This window comes from Phascolarctos cinereus, unplaced genomic scaffold, assembly GCF_003287225.1.
Source record: "Phascolarctos cinereus isolate Bilbo 61053 unplaced genomic scaffold, phaCin_HiC Scaffold_2;HRSCAF=192, whole genome shotgun sequence".
In the NCBI taxonomy this organism is placed as follows: Eukaryota; Metazoa; Chordata; class Mammalia; order Diprotodontia; family Phascolarctidae; genus Phascolarctos; species Phascolarctos cinereus.
Window position 1 is genome coordinate 10,925,560 of NW_027555625.1, and position 27,500 is coordinate 10,953,059.

General features: G+C 48.9%; 1 protein-coding gene across 1 annotated transcript in view; it reads right to left on the reverse strand.

Moving 5' to 3' along the window:
* Window positions 1-91: 91 nt before the first annotated feature.
* LPIN1 (lipin 1) overlaps window positions 92-27,500 on the reverse strand; it is a 152,467-nt gene continuing 125,058 nt past the window's right edge. Inside the window, 10 exon segments of the mRNA XM_021007716.2 lie at window positions 92-3,117; window positions 5,974-6,077; window positions 6,554-6,668; window positions 11,177-11,329; window positions 13,234-13,320; window positions 13,693-13,841; window positions 15,544-15,670; window positions 20,777-20,856; window positions 23,902-23,991; window positions 26,856-26,925. Of these exon segments, the coding sequence (XP_020863375.2) occupies window positions 2,949-3,117; window positions 5,974-6,077; window positions 6,554-6,668; window positions 11,177-11,329; window positions 13,234-13,320; window positions 13,693-13,841; window positions 15,544-15,670; window positions 20,777-20,856; window positions 23,902-23,991; window positions 26,856-26,925 (1,144 nt within the window). The 3' untranslated portion in view covers window positions 92-2,948.

Sequence of the window (27,500 nt, forward strand, 5' to 3'; positions counted from 1 at the left end):
CTCTAACCACCGAGCCACACTGCCACTGGGAAAATCACCAAGAACTGTTCACAAATGGTTTAAAAATCCAACAGACTTGAATTCCCACAGCTTCCTCCATCACTCTTATTTATTGTAAATAAGTTTTCTGAATTTGCATCCAGCACAACAAAATGAAGCATGACAATGATTTGGCTTATCGCCACACCACTGCAGACACACAGTGCAAATACCGGACATACATAGACCTGGGCATGGGACACTGGGCCCACGGGGAAAGACCTGCCTCTCTGGAAGACGGAATCCTTTCACGCCAATGGAACCGTGTGGTCAACATAGCGAGTGTTGTATTCTTCCTCATCTGCGATGACTGTTTTGTTGACTTTGTGCTTCAAATCAGAAAATCACATTCCTTGGGGTGATGTGGAAATGCTTGTTCAAATCCACCATGGCAGGGTAGTGTCACAGTTACCATTTTACCTGCTTACAGGCATGGACACGCACTGAAACATACATTCATGTGTGGACTATACACATATATAAATGTGGATGTATACAGATGTGTGTGGATGTATTACATGTATATGCACACCATACGTATATGCATGCATTTACAATGACATGTGTAGATGTGTACATATGCATGTGCGTATGCATATATACATGTGTGCCTGTTACAAAATGTGTATATTTGTTACATATTGTAATATATGTATATAATACACACATTCTCATTTTCTAAAGTATCAATGTAACTTGAACGTTAGCTATCATTATAATTGTTCCTAAGTGCCCAAGTCCTTATCTTAAACATGAAAAACCTTCCATATTAATCATATTTGCCTAGTTGGCAAGGGTAATATGCCACATCCATGTGGACCACCCAAAGTGCCATGTCCTTGAACACCACTCTAAATGGGAGTGATACAGGTTGAACCCTGACAAAGTGACTCTTGGAGGTAAGGCATGAAGGAGCTGGGATGAGCTCTTCTTGCCCCCAAGGTTGGATGATTCTTACCTGCCCTTGAAACTTCTCCCCACCATCCCATGGTCCAGAAGCCCGGGTGCACTTCAGAAGGTCTTACAAACCCAACAGGGGCGAATGCAGAACCAGGAGCTAAGCCCGCCTGTGTTTGTCTGTGCATTTGGTAAATACAACAAATGCAGACGCCTGTATGTTTGTGCGGACCTGGGTGTCTATACAAACCACTCACGGTAGGAAAAAAAGGGTTCTTTCTGGGAGAGAAATCACCAGAGTGAAGGAGTATCTATGGACTTTCTTTCACAGAAAGAATAAAGACTTCATTAAACCATTCCCAGGTTTCTCTCAGTTGTCTGATAGTGCAATTGAAATAGGAAAGCATTCCCAGCTACACAAGTAAGACTTTCTTTAAAAAAAATATACATCCTCAAAAATAGGAAGCTCGGTCTCATCACCAAGGCAGGCTTCCATTTCCCAAAATCTCTTCCCCATGAGCCAGCCGGATGAATACTGGTCCTGAGAAGGAATGGCCACCTCCCTGCCACGATCAAAGAAACCCAGATCTGAAACAGGATCTGATTTTAACCAACTGTTCATCCATGGGGCCCTATAATTGAGGGGGAGAGGAAGACTTTAAGACAAGATGCGTTGCTGTGAAATTCTACAGGCTATGGCTCTTTAGATGGGAAACTGAACAATGGCTGAGCAGCTTTTTCTTTTTTAAAAAATAAAATTATTATTGATGAATTCGGATGCTCACCATCCAAATGACTACAGAAGAAATCAAGCCAGCATGTTTATACATGAATACAATGAGGAGTAGAAGACGCCATCAGCCACACCTACAAAGAATGCAGTTTAATGTTCTCTTCGAAAGACTTCAAACAAAGTAGAAAACGACCGTCACCCTCCTTTGGCACACATTCAGCTCAAGGCCACGTTTTTGGTACCGGCCCTTTTCCCAAGGGCCTCGGTTACCCCGTGTGCTGAGGAGAATGATGTTAACAAGGGAAATATTGCACACGGTGATCACCGGTAAAATGAGCCATGACAATGGCCTGAAAACCTCAGCCCCCAAGACCACTATGTGTCTCATGACATTCAGAGGGCACTGGCACCCACAATGGACATATTCCAAAAGGAGCTTCATCTCCACAGCACTAAAGTGGAACCCTCTCAGAAGTGGGTGGTCTCCAGGGAGGGTAGAGCATGGGGGCAGGAGGAAGAAAAATAAATACGCCAAGTACATAGCTAAGTATTATGGATAAGGAGGAATCAGGGTATCTTTCACAGAGTACAAGCACGGAGAACTTTTCACCGACACCCAGAGATTAGAACCATGTGAAAAGACGCAACCAAAATTCAGCTCCAGAGAACGTAAAAATACAACAGAGAGAACTTCATGAAGTAAATGCCCTTTCCCAGCAGTGGGGTAGGACTCCCTTAGAAGAGGCCTCTTCCCTCTGACGCCACTCTTCCAAGGTGGTGAGATCTCTTTTGGCTCAGAAATAAGCCGCATGGGATCCACGCTGCTCGGAAATGTTTTGCCCACTTTTCACAGGCACGGCACATTTTTGATTTTGCTGAGTAATATTGAGGTCTGCATCAAAACAAAAAAAAAACCAGCAAACCTTCTAGCAAGTCCTACTTCGGTTTTCTGAGCCCGCATAGTGCAAAGACCAATGGTGGCCACGGTGGGCTATTACACTGTGCCCTTGTCCCTGGACGGAACCAACCAACAAGGAAGCCTTTCTCCACAGTGAATGAAGCAACGATCCCCCAACTCTTAAAACAGACTTTTCGTAAGTTACTTAGAAATGTTGTTTCAAGGGGAAGCTGGGGGAGTTCAGGTGGGGAGGGAGAATAAAACATTTCTAAATTTTTTTGAGCAAATGGATACAATGCCCCAAGTTCCAACTGAACTCTTCACAAAGCCTATCCTTTAATCGGAGGTTAGCCAGTCCTTTGCATTGATGTCACAAGGCTGTCAGTGCGTGTTAGCAGAGGCTGAATGGATATCCTGATTTTCAAAAGGGGGTAAGGGCTCTCTCCAAAAAGTGAAGTTACTGAAAGTGTCCGAACAAGGGAAGTCTGAAGAATGGCTTCTTTTCAGTAATGGGAAAACGTGGTCAACCACCTCACAGAGTCTCACGTAACTGGAAAGAAAGCAGACAGGTCAGTCATCACCACATGACGATGAACATGAATTAATGACAACGGTAAAAACACCTCAGGCGCTTTACACGTCTCACAACCACCCTGGGAGGCAGATGCTATTTCATCCCCATTTTACAGATGAGGAAACTGAGGCTGAGTGAGAGGTGATAAAAAATGAGGCCACACATCTAGTAACAATCTGAGGTTGGATTTGAACTCAGGTCTTTCCCGGGGTCCAAATCTTGCACTCCATCCACTGAGCCACCACCTACCCTCAATTACCCAACTGATCACAGAATCAGAGAACCTTAGGTGAAGTCAGGCTTGAATAGCAGAGAATACGTCAGGCACGGTGCTCACTGTCCCAAGAATGCTGGGCTTGGAGATCTGAGTTCAAATCCTACCCCTGGCCCTTTCTAGGAGACCTCAGCAGAGGGGCTCTCCCCCTCTGGATACAGTTTCCTTATCTGTAACCTGGGGCTCACTGCACCAGGTGGGCCTACCTCACAGGCCTAGTAAGAGCTCACATTCAAAGTGTTCCAAAGTGGAAGGTTTTTCAAACCTTCAAATGCTGAGCAAACATCAGCAGGAGCTATACCAAGATCACCATTATCTTCCACCCCAACACCCTGAACATGAACGGCTCATTTCCAGCACCGTGCATTTCAAAAGGCAGAAGGGCCTTCCAGATCAGGGAGTCCCCCCTCCTCCTTCTACAGACAAAGGAACGGAGCTCCTAGGAAGGGACCAGGTCACCAGATCTCACTTGAAGGAATTAATCATAGAATTATTCTGAAATCCATTCACAAAAGAGCAGATATTTACATGTGTTTTAAGGTTCCCAGAGTGCTTTACAACCTTCATCACATCTATGCCTTAGAGCAACCTTATAAGGTAGGGTTTTCCCCATTTCTTTTCTTTTTGGGGGGAGGGGAGTGTGGGGCTATTGGGTCCCATGATTTCTTTCATATTGGGAACTTCCAGTGTGGACATCCCCTCCTCCAGTGCAGATCTCCAACTGGCCCATGATTTCTCCTCTCAGTAACCTGAGGCTCAGACTTGGTGACTTGTTCACAGTACCTAGTCCAAAGGTCACAGGCAGGACTCGGAAGTTGGCTTTCCCAAACCCATGGCCAGCCGATCTTTACAATGCCACATGGCCTCTCTCTTAATCAAGAAAGACTGTGTTCAGTATTGTCAGGGATGCAAAGAAAAATCAATGGATGGATGGATGGATGAATGATTGAATGCACATGAAGGGCTCCCTATGTAAAGAGCACCGTGCTAAGTGCTGGGTCCAAAGAGTAAAAAAGCCAGGCACTCCTTGCTTCCCAGGGGTTCCCACTCTAATGGGAGACAGCCCCTCTGGAGGGTTTTGGCTACCAGTCAAGGTCCTGTGGTCTTCAGGAGCAAAGCAGATGGTCAGGCCTCCTCTTCAGTGTCATCTCCACGGGTAAAATCTGCCTGTTCCTGATGCGGCCCCGCCAGGCGTGGCCCAGGGCTTTCTCCAGTGGCAGGTACCTTCCTTTCTGGGTCTTCCACAGCTGTGGCTGCAGCCCCAGCAGAAGCTGTCACCAGGCTGCTTCCCAAGATGATGCTTGTGGGCACGGGGCTGGAAGCATTGCTGTTTCCGGCTCTCAGGTTCAGGGTCCCAGCCAGAGGGAAGATGGCGGCCCAGGTCTGACCTGCTCGACACATGCTGACTCCTGGCTCTCCCTCATGGCATCCTACTGCTTTAGCCAGGCTGACCCAGCTGCCCTATGGGGGGCAGTGGGTGGGGATCACCATCAGCCCCCTCCCTCCTCCACGGGAGCTGACTCCTCAGATGATGCCTGTGGGTGCTGGGCTGGAAGCAGGAGCTGTGGTCCAGTGATGCTGACAACCCCAGAGCCAGAAACATGGGGGAAGAGCCCAGCCCTCACCCTGTCTGCCACTAACTAGTTCCATGGCCAAGAGTAAGTCCCATCCCCCAGGAGGTCAGCATCTTCATCTACTCTCTTGGGCCTCAGTATCCCTCTTAGAAAGCCAATTAGGATACACATCTCCTCCTATGACCCACACCAGACCAGAAGCACCTGGAGGGGCAGGGACCATGGGCATTATCTCCTTATCGCTTCCTCTGCTCTACCCTGAACAGATTCCATCTGGGCGCCCCATTTTAAGGAGGGCATGGTGAGGAGCACAATGGTGAGCCAGTTTAACCTGGAAAAGACTTAGCAGAGAAGCAATAACCGTCTTCACGTATTAAACCTGTGCTTGGCCCCAGAGCGCAGAGCTAGGAAGATGGCAGCAAGGGAGGCTAGGCAGGTTGTGACTCATCAGGAAGAAAACCTTCCCCCAATTTAGGGCTACCCAAACACTGGTGGACCCTGGGACGCCCTCCTCAACAGCTCCAGGGACGCTCTAGGACCTCCAGGATCAAACAAAATGCTCTGCTGGGGCTTTTAAATCCTTCCTACTATCCCAGCATCCCCACACCTGACTGCCCTCCGTGAGCTTCTCGGTCCTTGGTCCAATGACACTGTCCTCCTGGGTGTCCAGGCTAGCCAAGGCCCCCTCCTTCCATCCTGGCCACCCTCCTCTGCAGGCTCCCCTTTCACTCTCCCTTGGCTCAGGACCATGGCCAGCACCCCCCTGTTCCTCCTCTTCCACCAAGTTTGGAGCTGACATTTGAGGCTCTAGCCTCTCCTCTCCAGGTGCCAATGTTCCCTGTCCTGAGGTCCCCCCATCCAGTGCCCACATTCTTGGTTAACGGGCAGCTCCCCTAGCTCAGATTCACCAGAACAATTAGGGGCAGACTCACAGGAATGGGGGTTAAATGCCCCACATTCTCTCCCCCCAGAAGCAATACTCACGACGAGATGTTAGTCTTGGCGTGTTCTTGTACTAGTTCTCCTTTGGGGTTGACGGTAAATATTCGATTCAAGGTCACGCCCACTTGCTTGTAAGAGTAAACGTCCTAAAGCATGAGTTCAAGGTCAACGAAAATCTCATCAGACAAGGAAATAAACTCCACTCTGACTGTCAACCAGCAGTCATGATGTACCTACTATGTGGCAGGCACGGTGCTAAGGGTGGGGCATACAAAGAAAGGCAAAAACGGTCCCTGCTGGCAGGCAGCTCCCTGCCTGAAGACAAAACAGTTCCCTTGCCCACCGCCTGGCTGCGCGGGCAGCTGGAGGGTCTGGAACCATCCCCAGAACTCTGCCACTTTCCTGAGCCCAGCCCTGCCTTTTCCAGCTCCCACTCACCCATCTCTTCCAGGTCCCTCTCACTGAGATGTTGACACAGAAAAACATTTTGCAGAGACCTGGGTTCAAATCCTAGCTCGGACGCTTACTGCCCGTGGCCAAGAGCCTCGCACCCCCTCCCCACCCTATGCCGTTCCCAAGAAGACAGTCTCATTGTAATGGCCACTCTGCTCTGAATGCTCACCGCAGGCCGGTTTCCGAAGGCAGCATAGAAGGGATCCGTGTTTGGAAGAAACAGGTTTTTGATGTCCGTCAAACACTGAACTTTAAATTTCTCAGGCTTCTTTTCAATGACCTCTCTGTGAAGAGAAAATCGTAATGAAGAGCCATCAGTTCCAAAGTAGCACATTGGCCACTCGCTGGGAAACCAGCATCCCGATGGAGGTGTCTGGTCTGGACAAGCTCCGGGCCCCACACAGGGAACAGCCCTCGACAACAACCAAGGGGGATGAAGCGTTTTCTATGCACGGGACGCTGGGCTTGCCTCTGGGGGTGCAAGGACCTCCTGCCCTCACGGAGCTTACCATCTAACAGGAGGGGGACACAACATCCCCAAAAGTCAGGGCAGGTAGGGGCCTCCGCAGCCATCTCGCCCAACCCCCATCCCCTCTACTACAGACCCAGAGCTCACCACCAATTCAGTTCAATTCAATAAATACATATTAAGCACCTACAGTGTGTCGGGGATACAAAAAGAGGCAGTGCCTGCCCTTAGGGAGCTTACAGTTCTTCCAAGACAGCCCCACTCCCCTCTAGGACAACTCTAGTTATTAAGGAGTACTTTTAGGAAGTGAGGGTTATGATGTAGAATACTGTCTACAGTCAGAAATTATTAATGTTGGCTGGTTTGGATGAACCAATTATCCTTCCTTGGTAACTATGTGCTGAGACGAAGCTTGGCCTGAGGGATACAACGTTGGCTCAGGGACCGGAAGACCTGGGTTCAATTCCTGACATGTATTAGTCTAGTGACCAAGCCTGCATGGTTGGAGGGAGCACCCTCCAAAGGGAATTCCCCAGACCGAGGAAATGACAGGAGCAAGGCCTTCTCCTAGATGAAGAAAGGCTCTCAGAGTTGAGAGGGGAAGAAGGAGCTCTGCAGAAATGAAGATGACTAAAAAAATAAGGCACATATACACATACACATTTTACTCAAAAATATTTTTGAAATAAAATACTACTGAGTGCAAAAAAAAACTAGATAATGCTTTAATCAGTGGGAAGAATCTGACTCAAATTTCTGAGCAAGCTCACTACATTAAAATTTTTTTTAAAAACCAAAAAAAAAACTTTCTTAAAGGTATTTCATGAGGGGAAAGAGGTGTCCTTCAGCCACTGCTGGACTTGGAGTCTGGAAGATGGGTTCAGATCTCGCACATCTGAGCCTCAGTCTCCCAATCAATGAAATGGGGACTATAATGCCTACCTCCTCGGGCCCTTACAGTACTCTGAAGACCTCAAGGGGCTGTGTCGAGCACCCCTTGGTATGCCTAGTGGGAGGGCACACAGCACCTCGTTTCATGGGATTTCTAGGCCAAAGGAATCCTTGCAGACCATCCACAGAAGGCTGCAGCCAACCGCACTGATAAGACCTGGATTTCTCATTCAGTTTACCAGCCACTATGGCTCTTGGGTCTGGGAGAAGATGCCCAGACCAGAGGAAGCGTCTTCTCCTCTGAAGTATGTCCTCGTCATTTGGGCTCTGGCACTGGAGCAAGGAACGCAGCAGCAGAAAGCCAGGGAGCCTCAGCAGCAAGGGCGGCCCCCGGGGACCGGGGCGGGGGGGGGGTCCATGCATGTTTGCAGCCCAGCAGGGATTCTGGACTGACACTTATGCACACAGAGAAAGACAACTAGGAAGCACTGGGGGGGAGTGGTGTGTGTGCTTGTGTGTGTGTGTGTGTGTGTGTGTGTGTGTGTGTGAGAGAGAGAGAGAAAGAGAGGGAGAGGAAGAGACGAAGAAACAGAGAGAGACAGAGAGACAGAAAGAAACAAAGGCAGAGACAGAGAGAGACAGAGAAAGAAAGAGAGGGAGAGAGACAGAGACAGAGAAAGAGAGGGGGAAGGGAAAAGGAGGGAGGGAGGAGGAGAGAGGTGAGAAAGAGAAAGAGAGAAGAGAAGGAAGGGGTGGGGGAGGGAGAAGGAAAGGGAGAGACAGACAGGGCCATTTCAGCGGGGCGGGGGAAGGGTCTCCACAACATGGGGCCAGGTGGAGCCATGCAGAGCCAGCCCTTCCCAGGAACATGGAGCCGCCAGGCCCCCACAGCATCCCCACTCAGAGCCGAGGCAGCTTTGCAGGGAGAAGGCAAGGAGCATGATAGAGGGTCTGGGGCCAGTCTTCAGCTCTATGACAATGGGAGATTCCCTTTCAGCTCTGGCTGTCGGGGTCCCTCTGACCTCTGAAGGGCATGAAAGAGACAATCCCCCTTTAAAAAAACAATCATCTATCTAAATAATTGGAAAAACATCAGCTGCTCATGGGTAGGCCGAGCTAATATAATAAAAATGACAATTCTACCTAAGCTAATTTACTTATTCAGCACCATGCAAATCAAACTACCAAAAATTATTTTATAGAGTTAGAAAAAATAATAACAAGATTTATCTGGAAGAACAAAAGGTCCAGAATATCAAGGGAACTAATGAAAAGAAATGCAGGGGAAGGTGGCCTAGCTGGTCCAGATGTTAAATTGTATTTAAAGCAGCAATCATCAAAACTGCTTGGTACTGGCTAAGAAATAGTGGTGCATCAGTGGAATAGGTTAGGTATGCAAGACACAGTAGTCAACGACTATAGGAATCTATTATTTAATAAACCCAAAGACCCCAGCTTCTGGGCTAAGAACTCATTATTTAGCAAAAACTGCTGGGAAAACTGGAAAATGGTACAGCAGAAACTAGGCATAGACCAAAATCTTACACCCTATACTAAAATAAAGAAAAAAAGGTTACTCAGTTTAGAGATAAAGGCTGATACTATAGGCAAACTGGGAGAGCAAGGAATAGTTTACCTGTCAGATTTATGTAGAACAGAAGAATTTATGACCAAACAAGAGACAGAGAACAGTATGAAATGCAAAATAGATAATTTTGATTATATTAAATTGAAAAGTTTTTGCACAAACAAAGCCAATGCAACCAAGATTAGGAGGGAAGCAAAAAACTAGGAAAGATTTTACAACCAGTGTCTCTGATAAGGGCCTCATTTCTAAAATGCACAGAGAACAAAAGTCAAATCTATGAGAATACAAGTCATTCCCCAATTGATAAATGGTCAAAGGATATGAAAAGACAGTTCTCAGATGAAGAAATTAAAGGCATCTATAGTCATACGAAAAAATGTTCCAAATCACTACTGATTAGAGAAATGCAAATCAAAACAATTCTGAGGTACCACATCACACCTATTAGAATGGCCAACATGACAAAACAGGAAAATTATAAATGTTAGAGAAGATGTGGGAAAACTGGAACACTAATGCAGTGTTGGCAGAGTTGTGAACTAATCCAACCACTTTGGAGAGCAATTTGGAACTATGCCCAAAGAGCTATAAAAGTGTGAATACCCTTTGACCCAGCAATAGCACTTCTAGGGCTATATTCCAGAGAGATCATACAAATGGGAAAATGACCCACATGTACAAAAATATTTATAGCAGCTCTTTCTGTGGTGGCAAAGAACTGAAATTGAGAGGATACCCATCAATTTGGGAATGACTGAACAAGTTGTGGTCTATGAATGTAATGGAATACTATTGTGCTATAAGAAATGATGAACAGGTGGACTCAGAAAAACCTGGAAAGGCGTGTATGGACTGATGCTGAGTGAAGTGAGCAGAACCAGGAGAACGTCGTACACAGTAACAGCCACATTGTGTAATCACTAACATTGATAGACTTAGATCTTCTCAGCAATGCAAGGATTTCCAAAGGTCTCATCGATGGAAAAGGCTATCCACATCCAGAGAAAGAACTATGGAGTCTGAATGCAGATCAAAGCATACTATCTGCTCTTTTTTTTCTGTTTTGTTTCTTCTTTCTTGTGATTCCTCCTATTGGTTCTAATTCTTTACAACACAAGTAATGTGAAAATATGTTTCATAGGAATGTATATGTAGAGATTGCATGCCGTCTTGAGGAGGGAGGGAGGGAGGTGGGGAGGGAGAAAATTTAAAACTCTAAAGATTATGGAAGTGAATGTTGAAAACTAAAAATAAGTTAATTAATTAAGCATAAATTTAAAATTTTTAAAAAATAAATAAAAGACAATCATCACCTAGCTCTCCCAGCCAAGGATGAAGGCAGCTCAAAGCCACTGCAGCCTCAGGGCAGAGCCCCCAGAACCTCCTAGAGCAGCCCAACCAGAGCTGGAAGGAAACTTGAGCTTCCTCTAGCACAACTTGTTCATCTTACAGATGGGGAAACTGAGGCCCAGAGCCAGGATTCAAGCCCAGGTCTTCTCACCCCAGGGCCAACATTCTCTCACTGAACTGAAATCTGCCCCCAGAACACTCAATCACGGCACCTCTATATGCAAGGACATCAAGGATCCCAAGCACCCCCATTCTATTCTGAGCCCCCTAAAAGCTTTGTGGGCAATGATAGAGCCAAGACTCGAACACAGATCCTAGAAGGAGAGGCAGAGGGGTGCTGGGAAGCCAAGGTTTCGCACTAAGCCCCCCACATACACTCCTCCAGCTCCACATGGTTCTCGTGTCCTCCTGGGGCCTTCTTCAGGGAGGCCTCCCCCACTCTGGAGCCCTAAATCACGTAGTGCACACGCAAGATGCCAGGGGCTCCTTCCTACCTGTGCAAGGCGGAGAAGAGGCTGCTGGGGCTGAGCAGCAGCGGGCCCTGGGGCAGCACGGTCCCCCGCTCATTCACCCAGTGCAGGTAGCCCCGCGTCATGTCCGCCATCCCGATGGCCCTCGCAGAGCAGTAGAGGAACTTGTAGCCGTTTCTGCAGGAGGGCGAGAGAAGAACCGAGCGGTCACATCCATGACCCCCACCCTGGGACAGCCACCATGGCTCAGCTCCCACTCCCCCGGAGCCCGGCTGCCTCTCCCGGGCTAATGAAAAGGGAAGGGGTGGGGGCAGCAGAGAAGGCTCCTTGACAAAATCCCCAGAAAGCACAGCGCTTATTAACGAGCATGTGTGTGCACCTACTGCGTGCAGAGCCTGGGGAATGGGTGAGAACGAAGTCAGGACCAGGCGCAGTCCCTCCTGGGGTCACCACCTCATGTGGAGATGTGAGACATGCAGAGATGAGAAATAATCAAACACACCATACCTACCCACGTCCGTGGCAAATAAATCAAGGCCCCTAGCAATAACAGCTGAGGTTTCTGAGTGCCTAAGCTTTGAAAGCACCTTGCGTCCTCCTGGCTGCCCCCATTTCACAGATGAGGAAGCCAGGGCTTACGTGACTGCCAGGGTCACTCAGCCAGCAGCACACAGCAGTCACCCAGATGACCAGCACAGATCAAAGAAGAAGGGAAGGAAATCCTTGGGCTCCCTCTGGTCCCTGGAGCAGAGAGCATGCTGGGCGTAGGGAATGGCCCGGTCAGAGGGCAGGACCTGAGCTAGACACCGAGGGGTCCGGGCCTATTCCCAGCTCGACCCCAGGACTCTCCTGAGCTCAGCCCAGTCACTCTCTCTGGGCCTCACTTTCCTCCCCAAGGAGATAAAGGCAGCAGAGGGGCAGCTAGGTGACGCAGTGGATAGAGCACCAGCCCTGGAGTCAAGAGGACCCGAGTTCAAATCTGGCCTCAAACACTTGACACTCACTAGCTCTGTGGCCGTGGGCCAGTCACTTAACCCCAACTGCCTCACAGAAAAAAAAAAGATAAAGGGAGTAGATCAGGGGATGTCTACGGTCTCTAAGCTTTCATGGTTTATATTCTAAGGCCCCATCCAGTTCCAACATCCCTGGGTCAATTCAGTTCAAAACACTGTTTATTAAACACCTACCACAAAGGCAAAGTGACTAGGAGGTAGAGCCAGAGGGCATGGGGGCGGGGGGGATCTCAGGAAAAAAAAATATCTATCAACAGCACTTTTAGGCTTAATCAGCATCATTCACCCTTTCTCAATCTTGAAGTCAGCCACACAATGTCAGTCCTTTGATTCACCGCATCTTCCCATTTCTGAGGCCTAAATGCTCACACTGGACATTTAACAATCAGCTCTCCCCTGAGGATCTTTGCTCCCAGAGCCTTGCAGCTCAGAATCACAACACGGGGCACTTAAAGAGCACTTCCGTGTTCTCTGCTGGCTCTCACGACATCCCTGGGAGGGAGGGGCCATTTTCATCCCCGTGGGGAGCAAACTGAGGCTAGCGACCCCAGCTCTCCGTTCTAAGGCCCCTCCCAGGTCTGACATGCCAAGAACGGCCAAGGCCTATCCTCAGACACTGACTAGCAGCCGATCTGGGCACAGCCTCAGGCCAGGCACGGGAGAAAGCCCCAGCCCGGCTGAAGACCTAGGAATCAGGGCAGAAAGCCCTGACCTTCACAAGAACATGGAAAGTTGGGCACCCAGGCAGGATGTGGATGGCCAGCCGGGCACAGCCCAGGCAGGGTGGGGCCTCCGGGCAGGGAGAGTCATCACAGAACCTCAGAATCTTTCCCAGCCAGAAGGAACATTGTATGGTCAAAAGGCAACATACCCATCGTTAGGACAAGAGGTTTTTTGTTTTGTTTTTCTTTTTTCATTGTGGAAAAGAAAATAAATGACTATTAAGTGGGAAAAAAACATTTTAATTTAATTTTTTTAAGACAGACATCACACATAGGGCATCAGCACTGCAGGCATGCTGACACCAAGGAGGGGTAAAGGGAAAAGGACCAATGCTTGAACACTTACTGGCTGACTTTATGATAGAGCTTTGCAATCCCTTGGTGCGTCCAATCCTTGCCAAGCGTAGGCAAGATGTGCCCTAACGTGTCAGATCTAAGGGAAGAGAGGAATGAGAGAGTCAAGGAAGAGGTGAAAGGGGAAGGAGGTATGCTGTCCAATGGTCACTCGCCCTGGCAAGGCTTCCTGCCCCTCGAGCACAGGTAACCAAGATCCCATCCCCTTACTCAGCCAGGCAATTCTCCTTCTGGCCATAAGGCTAACGTGATCAAATGGACACCGTGCTCCAAGCAGGGCGCACCCATTAATGCCCTGAGAGGGAGCAGCCGGCAGCCAGACTGTGCAAGCACCTCTGAATCGGGGCTCCTTCAAGAAATCATTGTGCCAAATCACCAGGAAACACTGACAGAGAAGGGCAGCCCCTGCGCCCTACCTCAGGGAGGCAAGCACGTCACTGGGTGGACGTACCGTGTGATGGTTCCATCGATGTCAGAAATGACCACTTTGTCATCCCAGTCCCAGAGGTAGATGGTGCCTTCACAGCGGCAGGTGCCCTGGTACTGGGTGGTAACGCTGAAAACCACATCGTTGGGACCGTTCTTCAACTTCAAGCTTTTCTGAAAAACACCAAGGGTATGGTTATCAATCAATCAATCAGTCAGTCAATCAATCATCCCACAAGCATTTATTAAGGGCCTACTGTGTACCAGACCCTGAGCTAAGAATTTAGACACTGAGCGAGAAGGCCCACATTCAAATCCTGTCTCAGGTGCTTATGACCTCTGTGATTCGTGGCAAATTACTTAACTTCTGCCTGCCTCAGTTTCCTCATCTGTAAAATGAGGATAATAATAGCACCTACCTTATTTTTGTTAAAAGGAGAGCTCACTGAGAGGAGAAGGGGGAGGGATACATTAGGAAACACAAGTGACTTGAAAACAAGTTATCAATAAAATTTATTTCAGGGGCAGCTAGGTGGCGCAGTGGATAGAGCACCGGCCCTGAAGTCAGGAGGACCTGAGTTCAAATGTGACCTCAGACCAAACAGTTGACACTTACTAGCTGCATGACCCTGGGCAAGTGACTTAACCCCAATTGCCTAAAAAAGAAAAATTTACTTTAAAAAACTCTAGAGGCAAGATTCAAACACAGGGCTATCAGGTACACTGATTTACAAATAAAAGCAATATGTAAATGTTAGCTCTTAAGCAATGAAACCTCGAGGAAGCTTCCATGCTCTTCAATTACAGGACCAGAGAAGGAAGAAACCAGAGTCCAAATCCCCATTTTGCAGATGAGGAAACTGAGGCCCACAGACATTAGAAGGGCATTCTGAGAACAGAATATGTAAGAAGCATTTAATAGAAATCAAAGCTGTCCACAAGATGAATGGGTGTGTGTGTGTGTGTGTGTGTGTGTGTGTGTGTATGAGAGAGAGAGAGAGACAGACCAGAAAGGAGGGGAGAGGAAGAGACAGAGGCAGGGAGACAGACAGGGAGATCCCAATCACCAGAAGGCTTCTAGCGAAGACCCTGGGGCCACTTCTACTGAGGGGGGGGCCACAGACAGGGGGGAGGGAAGTGTTCAAGTCTCCTAGAGGGGAATATTCCTATACCAGGGAGGGGTGTGGGTGAGCTGATCTCAAACTGTCCTTCCAAGGGAATTTTGACTCCCGTCCCTGCCCCCCTCTCTGTCTGTCTGTCTCTCTCTGTGTCCATCTTCTCTTCTCTCTTTCTCTCTCTCATTCTTAACTTGGGGTCCATTAATTCACATTTAGACAGACAGACAGACAGACAAGCAGAGAGATCCTCTATCCGTCCTCCCGGCTGTCCCTAGCACAAGCCACTCCTCATCCCCCACCAGCCTTTCCTCTTCCCCTCCCCCAGGCTTGGAACGTCCCCTCCTCATCTCCACTTCCTGGATTCCCAGCCTCCTTCAGATCCACAGGAAGCCTTTCCCAATCCCTCGTTATTCTAGAGTCTTCCCTCTGGGGATTACTTCCTACTTCTCCTGGGTAAAGTTTGTCCACATTTGGTTTTGTGCACCTCCCCATTCTAGTGTGCACTCCCGGAGGGGTGGGACTGCCTATTGGCTTTCTTTGGATGCCCAGTGCCACGCACACAGTAGAAGCTCAATAAATGCTCGTTGGCTTCCATAGAATCGTTTTCCTTGGTAACCCTGTGCATGTCCTTTTTGCACGTCACAACAGGCTTTGGAGGGGCCCTCGAGGCCTCACCAGAATGACCGTCGGGGACGGTGTGCGTGCATGACTACCGCTATTTACCATCTACACGGAGAGGAAAACGAGGGCAGACTCACGAGCTGGTCCGAGGTGAGGCGCAGCGTCTTCTTGTAGGTCACGTTGGACATCAGAGTGTGGAGGCTGGCGCTGGACTGCTTGGCCGTGACAGAGTCCTCGTCGCTGGAGGACGACTCATCCTTCATCCTGGAGGGGCACGGACACCCATGATGGCGGGAGCGGGAGGCCTCCGCTATGCAGGGCCTTGGGGTGAGCTCCCAGAGAACACTGCATAACTCGTGGGCCAGGGGAGTGAGAGTGGGGAGGGGGAGGACCACCTTCACTGCCCCCATCAATGCCTTTCAAGCTGAGAGAATCCTGTAACAAGCCAGGGGACAGGACGGCTCTGACAGGGAGGGTGCTAAAGTTAAATAATGAATGGAAAGCCCTGGGGACTCCAGAGGTCATTAAGACCAGCCCCCCACCCAGGGCAGGCCAGTGCTTTCTGGGCCTCCCAGAGCCAGAACTGTGGAAAGTCAGGGCTAGAAGGGGCCCTGAGGCCTCTGAAGCAGCTGCGCCCCTGCACAGGATGAGTGTCTAGGGGAGGAAGGCAGGGCCAGGCTGGGGGCCCACAAGACCCGCATTCAAGTTCTGCCTTGGTCAGTCGACAGTAGCAGTGGCTACAGCACACATGTGCCAACACTGATACCGCACGCTAAGGCTTCCCAAGCACTCGACGTATTTCACCTTGGTCACACCCTGAGAGGCAGGGGTGCTGTTATCCCCATTTTACAGATGAGAAAACTGAGGCAGTCAGAGGGTCACAAAGGTTTCAAAGGCATTTGGGCTGAAGCCAATAAGAGGGACATGAATGGGGATAGACGCTAATTGTCCCACTTGGATCGAACAAGCCACCTTCACAAGTACAAGACAGGACAGAAATCTATCTACAGAAGAGCCTGCAGGCTTAGTGCACTTCAAGCCCAACAACAGGACATGGTCAGCTAACATCCAGGTCTTCAAGTCTGCAGAGGGCTTCACTGAATTCTTACGGCTCTGAGAGGCAGGCGCTATTATTTCTTTACAGACTTTTTCAAACAGTTTACAAATGAGAACACTGAGGCTGAGAGAAGGGATCTGTCCAGGGTCACACAGCTAGGAAACGGAAGCAGCAGGATGTGAACCCAGGCGGCTCGTCCCGAGCATTCTCCCCCACAAACCCCAATGCAGCACCGAGTGCCAGAGCGGACGGGACGTCGGGGACCATCGGGGCCAACCCAGACTTGGACAAGCCTCCCCGCCATGGCACCCCCCACGAGGGGATCGCCCTCCAGGGACAGGGAGCTCGGGCCTCCCAAGGCAGCCCAGCCCACCACGGGCCCGCTCATTCCTCTTCTTTGCACTGGCCTATCTCCCCAGTAGAATGTCGGCTGCTGGAGGGCAGGGGCTGTGACATGGTCTCCCCTGTGCAGAGCAGACTGAGCGGTACCCGACGTCAATGCACGGATGAACCCTGAGGACGACCCTCTAGGCCTGAAACAGTCCAAGAGCCTAGCTCCAATCTGAGGGGACACTCGGTCCCACAGAGCATCGATGGCCAAGTGGATGGGCCAGTCAGGAGGCCTCGCTTCGGCCTCATCCAGCAGCAGGAGCTGATGTTCTGGTGGAACATTTGGAAGCCAGACAGAGAGGGGTGCTGGCGGCAGGTGGATGGGTGCCTCTCTCCTGGGACGCCAGAGCAAGCCGTCTGCTCCGGCCATCTGTTCTCCTGCATTCCTGTTTTTTGAGGCGAGGCCCCGTGATGCCATGTCTGCGACAGAACCGGGCGAGGGAAAACACAGACACGGAGGCTGACAAGCGGTGATGTGCAGCCGGCCGTCGGCTAAGGCAGAAGCCACATGGCCCAGGCACGCAGGGCCTTGGGAGTCTGAGGACCCAGGTTCAAATCCTGGCCTCTTCCATATCCTTCAGCCACCTCACATTCCCCCTCAAGCCCACAATCTCTTCAACTCTACAAGAGGGAGTTGGTCTGGGTGACTCTGGAAAGTCCCTTCCCAGTCCCCCTGGATCAAGTCCCAGCTCGACCTCTTCCCAGCTGTGTGACTTTAGGAAAGCCACTACCCCTCTCTGGGCCTCAATTGGATCAGATGACATCTGAGGTCACTTGCCAGCATAGCCATGACCCCATGTTTTGTAGGATCACAGTAGCTGAGTCTGTGCCCTTGCTCCATGAAGGAAGCACTTACTATAAACCTGGCAGCTTTCCCAACATCTAGGTGTTGTGCATGGTGTTGTGCACACAAGAGGTGATTAACAAATGTTTACTGGACTGAACTGTATCATTGGCCAGGGAAGAGTTGGACCAGAAGCCCTCTGAGAGGCCTTCTAGACACAAGACCCCCTAAAGATCAACCAATAGATCGACAAGCATTCATTAAGCACCTACTGTATACCGAGCAGGCACGGCCCTCAGGAAGAATCCTGCTGTGTGGAAATCTCTGGTCTCAGACTCTCCGCCTGACAGTAGCTAAGTTTGAACTTGTCACAGTACACATTTAAATGGCATTTTAATTTATTTGGATGGTGATGAGCTGTTTGCTCAATTACAGGACTTCAGGGGGCGTTCTGTCAGTCGAGCCAGGCAATCGGGGAAAGCCTCCAACACCTCTTTTAATCTGCTACAGGAACCTGTCATTTCTGCAGGAGACGAGGAGCCAGCAGCAGCTGCATTGAGTACAAAGCTCTTAAGTGCCCCCCTCCCCCTGCCCCTTTGATGAACAAACCATGACTCTTAACGCGTTTTCCAAATAGCATCAATTCCAAATTCTCTCCGCTTTGCGGAGAAGACCGGTTGCCCGGATGACCCCAAACGGCAGACAGAGACCTGTCCTGGACCCAGAACCCCCACGAGGGCGTCCTGCACAAGCAGCCACTCCCAAGGCCACTCGTGCCACTCCCACGGTTGCCTGCACCACTCCTGCCAGGTTCTCCCGACATGAAGCCAGACTTTGCGTCTGTAACTTTTCACCCTCAGAGGCCAAGGAGGTCACGCCTCTTCCAGATGACAAGAGTCGATTCAAACAGGTGGAGACTGCTCTCACAGACTGTCAAGGCCTTCTCTTCTCACTACACGTCTTCCTCCTGCCATCTTTTAACATGGAAGGGACTCCTCATCATCTTCAGGCTGCGTTATCCTCACATCCGACCCATATCAATGAACCACAGTGGCCAAAGACACCAATATTGATAGGCAGGATCAAAACACACACACGACCTTCTCCTCCAACTTGGAGCAAACCTATTCTTCAGGCTTTTCTGCCCTCTCTTGGAGCCACTCAGTTACCAAGTTCTGGTGATTGTACTCCCTACAAAGTGGACAGGGCTGGATCCGGAGGTAGAAAGAGCTGTGTTTGCAACCTATCTCAGACACTTTCTACCCGTGTGACTTCTCCAAATCTCAGCTTCCTCCTCCGCAAAGTGGTGACAATGACAGCACCCACCTCACACAAGGTTATTCTGAAGATCCACTGAGCCCAGAAATCTGCCATGCATCACGCTCCTCATCTCCCACTGCTGGACCTTTGTACAGACTGGAACGTCCTCCTTACTCACCTGTTTCTTGTAACCCCCAGCTCCTTTCAAGGTGCAGTACAAAGGCCACATCCTACCTGAGGCCTTTATGGACCTTTACTGCCCCACCCACGCAAAAACAACCTTCGCATTTATTGTGTGTGTGTATATCTGTATATATAATTTATATACACACACACGTGTGTTTGTGTGTGTGTACTACATTTATTTATCTGCAGACCCTTCTGTTGACTCCCCACCAGCAGAATGTAAGCTCATCGGACAGGCCGTCTCCTTAGGCTTACAATTGTTGGCACAGGGGGGATTAAAACATGTTTGTGGATTGACTGATTGATTCCTGCCCCACCTCCCCCATAGAGCTGGAGGCCAGGGATTGTTCCATTTTTTTCTCTTTGTATCCCCCAGGGCTCAGCACATAGTAGGTGCTTAATAAAGGTTTACTGAATTTAATTAAGACGAGGTCATATGTATAAAGGGCTATAGAAAAACAAGTTATTTTCATTACTGGTATCCCCACATCTGTCTCCCTAACTATTCCCACCATGCCTGCCCCAATACGAACAGGCATCACCACCCAACCTGATTGCTCTGAGAGCACCCTACGAGGCTTCCTCCTCTCTCCTTCCCAATCCTCCCAGAATAATCATCTTTATAGAGAGATCTGCTTGCAATTCTTCAAGGGCTCCTTGTGGCCTACCAAGTCAAGCTCACATTCCCTTGCTTGGCACTCAAGGCCCTCTTCTTTGGCGCCATCTTCCTTCTCTATTTCCTTTCTCTCTTTATACCCCAGGCAGACTGGATGATTCCTGGCTGGGTACCCCCATCTCTGTGCCTGTAATCATTCTATTCCTTGCCCTGGCAATGGCCTCCCCAACCCTCTTTACCAATTAAATTCCTGACATTCTTTACAGCTCAACTCAAACATACCATCCCTACCCCCACCTCCAGGAAGCCTGTGATTCCTCTTTGGCTCTTACATAGAACTTTCAAGTGCACTCATCAAATAATAGTGTGTCTTATAGCTAAGTGGCATACTGGATAGAGTGCCAGGCCTGAAGTCAGGAAGACCTGAGTTCAAATCTGGTCTCTGACATTAGCTGTGTAACCCTGGACAAGTCACTTAACCTTTGTCTGCCTCAGTTTTCTCATCAGTAAAATGGAGATAATAATAGCACCTACCTGCCAAAGTTATTCTGTAAAGCACTTAGCACTGTGCCTGGCACATAGTAAATGCTATAGAAATGTTAGCTATTGTTAATGTTGTTGTTATAGTCCCCTGTACCTATGCCACACCCGCCACCAGTCTCATAGACCAAGTCTCACAGATTGGTCATCAACCCCAACCCCAACCCCACTGCACCCAGGGCTAAGCACAGGGCTCTACACACAGCAGGTGTTAAATAGATATGTGGAGTGAATGGATGAATGAATGAATGAATGCATCAATATCAACTCTGAGACAGAGAGGCAAATGTTATTATATTCACTCCACAGTTAAAGAAAATGGTGCCCCAAAAAGGAGAAAAATTGTTCAAAATCATATGACTACTAAGTGGCAAGAGGAAAATGTACAACTGTGTGATGCTTCTGTGATGGACAGAAGAATAGTTGGTCCCTTATCATTAGGGGTGAAATCAGCTCACTGAAAAGGGCCACTGTCATTAATGTTGAAGCTGGGTAAGGTCTAACCTAACCTCTATCCCAAGTTAGTTCAGGTCATACCTGCTTCCAATGTTTAGCTTGGATGGCTGCTCCCCCATAATGAGACCCTTTCCAGACAAGCATTGCTCTGGCTTGCTTTCCTAGAAGAAGGGTGACAAACAAGAGTGAAACTGCATTAGACCAAAGGGGAGCTGGTCTATACAAGAGAAGATAAAGGACAGGTGAACCTTCCATAAAAACACCATGACGTGTGAGGAACCTAATCCATGCTGCAAGAAAACTGCCCCTCCAGTTTTATTCTGAGGGGAGAGGGACACACAGGTGAAATCAAGGGGATTTCAAAACAAAAGACACCAATGAAAAATTATCTTTTTTAAAGAGATTCTGCCTATTCCGACACCCCCACGAAAGTATCACAGGAATGGCCAAAGAATCTTAGGGCCATAGATCTAAAACTAGACAAGAGATTCAAGGTTACTGGGTCCAGTCCCCTCATTTCACAGATGAAGAAAATGAGGTCTACCCAAAAGAGATTAAGTGACTTGCAGTAGATTCTAACCTGTCTACATGAGCAGCCGGGTGGCACAGTAGATAGAGCACTAGGCCTGGAATCAGGAAGATCTGCATTCAAATCCAGCCTCAGACACTTACTAGCTGTGCAACCCTGGGCAAGTCACTTCAGCTGTTTGCCTCAGTTTCCTCATCTGTAAAATGGTGATAATAACAGCAGCTACCTCCCCAGGCCTGTTGTGAGGATTAAACAAGATAATAATTGCAAAGCACTCAGCACAGTGCCTGGAACATAGTAAAGTGTTATAAAAATGTCAGTTTTCATCATTATTATTATTTATTGTAAGGATCAAATGAAAAAGTAGCATTGAGCATAGTGCTTGGCACATAGCAGGTGATTAATAAATCTTTCCTTCCTTCCTTCCTTCCTTCCTTTGCAAAGGTCATAGGAAGTGGCACACATAACCCTTCAGTGGATCCCATATACCCACCAGTGAAGACTGCAGCCCTTTCATACCTTTGTCTTTGCATAGGTCTTGCCCTTTTCTCTCTGTAAACCCTCAAGGGAGGATCCTGGAGGCCTCTGCCAGAGACTTGAAGTAGTGGGTGGACACTGGGGCATCTGTTTCCTCTCAAGCTCACTACAGGACCAGCCCACTCTCCTTTTGAGCCAACTGGGTGCTCACAGACACCACAAACATCCCTTCTCACACTCAAGTCATCAGCTCCTTGCACCAAGAAAAGGGCCCCCATTAGGCGAGGCCTCTGTGCCCTCACCTCCCACTCACTTGGGATGCCATGGCTTGACTGCAAATGCTCTCCGCAGATTAGCAGCAATCCCCACATGGCTCATGCCAGTGCCCTCTTCTGGGTCCTCGCCCTCCCCGGCCACCCTGGAGCTTGTGACGGTGTTGGCCAGGCCCTCTTCTTGGACACTCTCTTCCCTTGGCTCCCAGATGCTGCTTCTCCTGGTTCTCCGCCTATGTCTCCTATGCCTCCACTGTGGGATCCCCATCCATCTCTTTAGCTCGAAGCATTGGCATCCCACAAAGTCACTGAATTCCCCCCCCCCAAATCCATCTCTTCTCTCTGCCAAGTCTTCCATTTATGCCATCTCTCAAACAGGTCCTTTTCTCACCTCTCCCAGTCTCCTCCCTACTTCAAGCCTGCAGCCTATCACCTCTCGCCTGGATTACTTCTCAGCCTCCTAAGAAGTCTGCCGGCTCCTGGCCTCTCCCCATTCCATCCCCTCTTACCCACCTGTCACGAGAAGCTTTCTTGTGATCCCGCTGCTCAAAACCCTTCAGAGGTCTGTCCTACTGTCCGTCCTGGAAAACCTGCCTCCCACTGACCTCTCCGGACGTATTTCTCCCCATCATGTTCTCACCCCGGGCTCTGGAATGAGCTGCCCTGAATGCAGAAAACTTTTCTCGTCACCTCCACTTCTTAGCATTTTTTTGGGCTCAGCTCTGATGTTCACTCCCAAAGCCAGCCTTTCCTGATCCCCCCTCCTTCGCAAGGCTCTCTCCTCCCTGAAACTACCTTTATTTATTTATATATGTATACATGGTGGATTCCCTACCAGTAGAACGCAATCCACAGGGGGCAGAAGCACTATTATTAGATTCCCAGTGACCAACACGGTGCCTTGTATATGCCAAGTGCTCAATAAATGTTGTTGAGTGAGTGAAAGCTAGTGAGCACCCTGTCTCTAGAGGTCTTCAAGCAAAAGCTTTATGACGACTTGCCTAGGATACTGTAAGCGGGGCTGGACCAGAAGATCACACCAAAGTGCATTTCACTGCCTACCTCACAGGAAGGAAAGAAACCCCTTTTGCAAACTCTGGACCATAAAGAAATGGAAATTATTCAGTTAGTCAATCAATAAACATTTATTAAGCACCTACTATGTGCCAGGCACCATGCTGAGTGCTAGAGATACAAAAAGAGGCAAAAGACAGTCCCTGCCCTCAAGGAGCTCACAGTCTAATGGGGGAGAAATTATTGTTCTTGGCTGTCTTCTGAAGACCCTTCATAGGCTCCAGCTGGCTCTGGACACTCCGAGGCTATGCCAGGGATGCCCAAGCTCTGGATTTTCAGCAAAACATTGGAGAAAGTTTCTCCCATCCTTATGGGGGTGGAGAGAGACAGAGAGAAAAAGACAGAGTGACAGTGCACTTAGCATGGTGCCTGGCACATAGCAGGCACTTAGTAAATGTTTATTAATTGACTGATTGACTAGAGAGAGCAGTAAGAGACAAAGAGAGGCAGATGTGAGCAAGCCCAAAACGAATGAATGACCATCTACAGTAAGAAATCATCAATGAGGCACTGTCAGCACAGAAGGAAGTCTCTAATAGAACGCCACAAAGATCTGTCTTTTTCCCCTGTGCTGTTGAATATTTTTCACCAGTGCCTCAGATAAAGGACCCTGGTGCAAATTCTATTTCAGATATCTACAAGCCATCTGACCCTAGAAAAGTGACTTGATTCCTCTCTCTGGGCCTCAGCTTCCCAATCTGTAAAATAAGGGATTGGACTTGAAGACATTTAAGATCCCTTCTAAGGGGGGTTATTTTTGATCAAACACACTCTGCCAAAGGCAACAGCCTGGGGACAGAGGTCCAAAGTCCCCTCACCTGGGAGCCAGCTGCAGATTTTCCAGGCTTGCTTACCTCTTTAACTGTGTTCCGTCCCCTCCATGAGAACCACCATCGTCCTCCCTTCCGGGGCATCTTGTCCCTCACGATGGACTCCACCGTGGCCTGTTGCAAATGGATGGAACATAAATAACAGAACCAAAAAGGAAGGACAGAGCATTCCATGCAAACCGAAAAAACATACAGGTGACATGATGGAAACCAAAGGAAGCAGGACGTACAGGCTGGGGGCTGTAAATCTTAGAAAAGCAAAGCTTAATGGTGTCCAGAATTATATGAAGGTAGCTTAAGCATGAATACTTAAGAAAATGTTAAAGGAAGGAACAAAAAAAAAAGGAAACAAAAAAGGGAAAAGACCAATAAAGAAAATATTAGAAACCACCAGCAATTAGTAGACGAGGCAGCATATTAATGAACGGTTAAATGTTTTCAGGATAAACCACCTGCTTGCAACAATTGGGTAGGCTAGTCAGTAAAAGCATCACTAGCCCAGTGTAGAGGAGGAAAACCAAGGTCCCACGAAGGAAAGCCAAGTAAGTGCCCAAAACTTCACACTAATTAGTGTGAGAGCAGAGCAGGGACCAGAATCTCCACCCTCAGGCCCCACAGTGGAGGAGGCTCTTTTGACTGCAAATGTTCTTCTCAAAAAGACTTTGGACAAAATGAGATTCAGAGGAATTGAGCAGGAGGTATAGGAAGGAAATTGTTTCAAATGACACTAAGATGCATGGATAGTATTTGTTCTTTTCCTAACAAAACTGCTCATTTTAATTTTGAATCTGAAACAAGGAGACATTCAATTTTAACATTACATGTTATACTCAACTCAGTTTAATTAAACTAGAAAGATTTAGTGAGAACCTGTTATTCCTGGTATTATGGCCCTGGAGAAAGACAAAAAAGAAAACCTGGCCCTGTCCTCAAGGAGCTTACAATCCAGCAGGCAGGTGATAGACTTAAGTAAGAACCAGAAATGACTACAATCCATGCGGGAGTGACATAGTATGGCAAAAAGAGAAGCAAGAGAAACTGAGGAAGAGGACACCAGCTGAGGGGAACAGGGAAGGGGCAGCATCTAAGTCAGCAGGGAACAAAGAGAATGATCCCAACAGGCAAACAAGAGAGGTGTTTATCCTGATGGGAATTAATGTTTAATACATGACTAAATATTCATCCATGATTTCCTAATTCCTTTCTAACAACCAAATATCTCTTTATAAAAAATACCTGACGGACATTCCCTCTACCCAGTAAGTATTCTTTAAATCTCTAGGGTTCTGGTGACCAATGCAGGAGGGAAATGTTAGCTTCACACGCAAGTGAGGAGAAATATGAGAGACAGAGAGAAAAGAGACAGAGATGAGAGAGAGGAGAAAGATGAGAGAGAGAGAGAGAGAGAGAGACGGGAAGAAGAAAAAGAGAGGAGAGAGAAGAGAAGAAAAAAGAGAGAAGAGAGAGGGAGAAGGAGAGGGAGAGAGGAAGAAGAAAAAGAAAGAGAAGAAGAAAAAGAGAGGAGAGAGAAGAGAAAGAAGAAAGAGAGAAGAGAAGAAGAAGAAGAAGAAGAAAGAAGAAGAAGAAGAAGAAGAAGAAGAAGAGAGAGAGAGAGAGAGAAGAAGAAGGAGAGAGACAGCAGACATAGCAGAGGGAAAGAAACAGAATAGGGAGAGTGAGAAAGAAGAAGAGAGAAACTGAAGGGTGTGGGGGAGAGGCTGACACACAGAGGCAGAGAAAGAGAGAGACCAAACAGGATTTCTTTTGGCCCTACCTGTGATTTCTGATCCCCTCCCCGCACTGCTACCAGCTCCCTCCGAAGTGATTGTGTATTTCCTTTGGCTGTATGTGGTATATGCTGTCACCATCATAAGATGCAAGCACCTTGAGGGCAAGGGTGGTTTTTATTTTTGCCTTTGTCTCCCCAATACCTAGCACTCTGCCTGGTACACAGGGGGTGCCTGACAAATGCTTGTTGGATTAAAGTGAAGATTCTGCTCACTTGCTAGGCCCTATAGTAAGCCTTCCCAATCTTCTTAGTTGTTTCTACCCTCTCCCTCCTCATGTCATAACAATTTATTTTCCCAATCTATCAACTGTGTGCCAAAATAAATTTGATAACTGTGTTATCAAATTAAGCACCTACTGTGTGCCAGACACAGTGCTAACTCTCAGAATATACAGGAAGAAATAGTGCCTTACATTCTTTTGCTTTTTTTTTTTTTTTGGCTAGGCAATGGGGTTAAGTGACTTGCCCAGGGTCACACAGCTAGTAAGTGTTATGTGTCTGAGGCCACATTTGAACTCAGGTCCTCCTGAATCCAGGGCTGGTGCTCTATCCACTGCACCACCTAGCTGTCCCGCGCCTGGCATTCTGCTGGGACAAACTACAACCACAGCTGTACATATATATAAATACAAGGTCATTTTGGAGAGAGAAGCCCCGGCAGCTGGGGGGGGGGGCAGGCAGTGGGGGTGGGTCATGATCATTAAGGGCTTCCCATCAGCGCTCCAGGCAAAGGCATGATGGCAGGACATTAGTGTCATGCATGGGGAAGAGACAGAAAGGTGAAGGAAGGGATGGAGAACAGCATCCACTGAGGCTGGAAAGAGAGGTCAGCCAGGTGCTTGTGAAGGGCTTTGAGAGCCAAGCAGGGGACTTTCTGTTGAATCACGTCCATGTGGTAAGCCCTCTTCCCCCAAAAAACAGAAACTCCCCAAGGGCAGGGACGGCTCTCCCTCTGGGGTGGCTGTGCTCCCTGATTGTCCAGGAGCCACTGAATGACGGGGTGAACGGGTGGAAGCAGGGGGTGCCCCCAAATCCCCAAACAGTCCTCTTGCACCCTGGGGCACCAGGGAGGAAAGGCTGGAGGCTTTGGGGGAAACAAACCAAAAGCCTGTGTGTGACTCAGGAGAGAAGCTCTGGAGACCCCCGTAGCCCCCACCCCCAGCCCGGCTTGTTCCATGTTAAAGCTCACCTTTGGCAAAGGTTTCTGGAAGGCCTGCATGGCCAGAAGGAGGGGAGCTGCTGTGGTCCAATTGTAGTATCTGAGGCAGAGAAAACAGGCTGCAGCGAGACCCCTAAATGCCAGGGGCCCAACACCCCTCCCCTGGCTGGTGGGTGGGGGCCTCACTCACCCCCCTCATGCTCCTGTCTTACCCTTGAGATTGCCCCTCATTTACCCTGGAGAGGGGGAGGGGAGGGGAGGAGGAGAAGGGGAGAAGAGGAGAGGGAAGTGTGGGGAGGGGAGAGGAGGGGAGGGGAAAAGAGGGGAGGAGAGAGGAGGGGAGGGGTGGGGAGGAAAAGGGAGGGGGAAGAGGGGAGGGGGGGAAAGGATGGGAGTGGAGGGGATCCATGGAGATGAGACTGTCTCTCTTCCTGTTCTCAGTAACGGTTAGTATTGTACCTGGTACACAGGAGGTGCTTAATAAATCCTTCCCTCCGAGCACACAGTAGGTGCTTCACAAATGCTCACTGTTTAATTGATGGAGTGTGGCCCTGGCTGGGGCTCACATGAAGCACTTGCAGAGGCAAGTGCTTCACCCAGCCTTGCTGAATGACTGACTGAAGCTGCTTCAGCCCTGTCCATGTGACCTTGGACAGGACCGCAGACTCCCTCAAG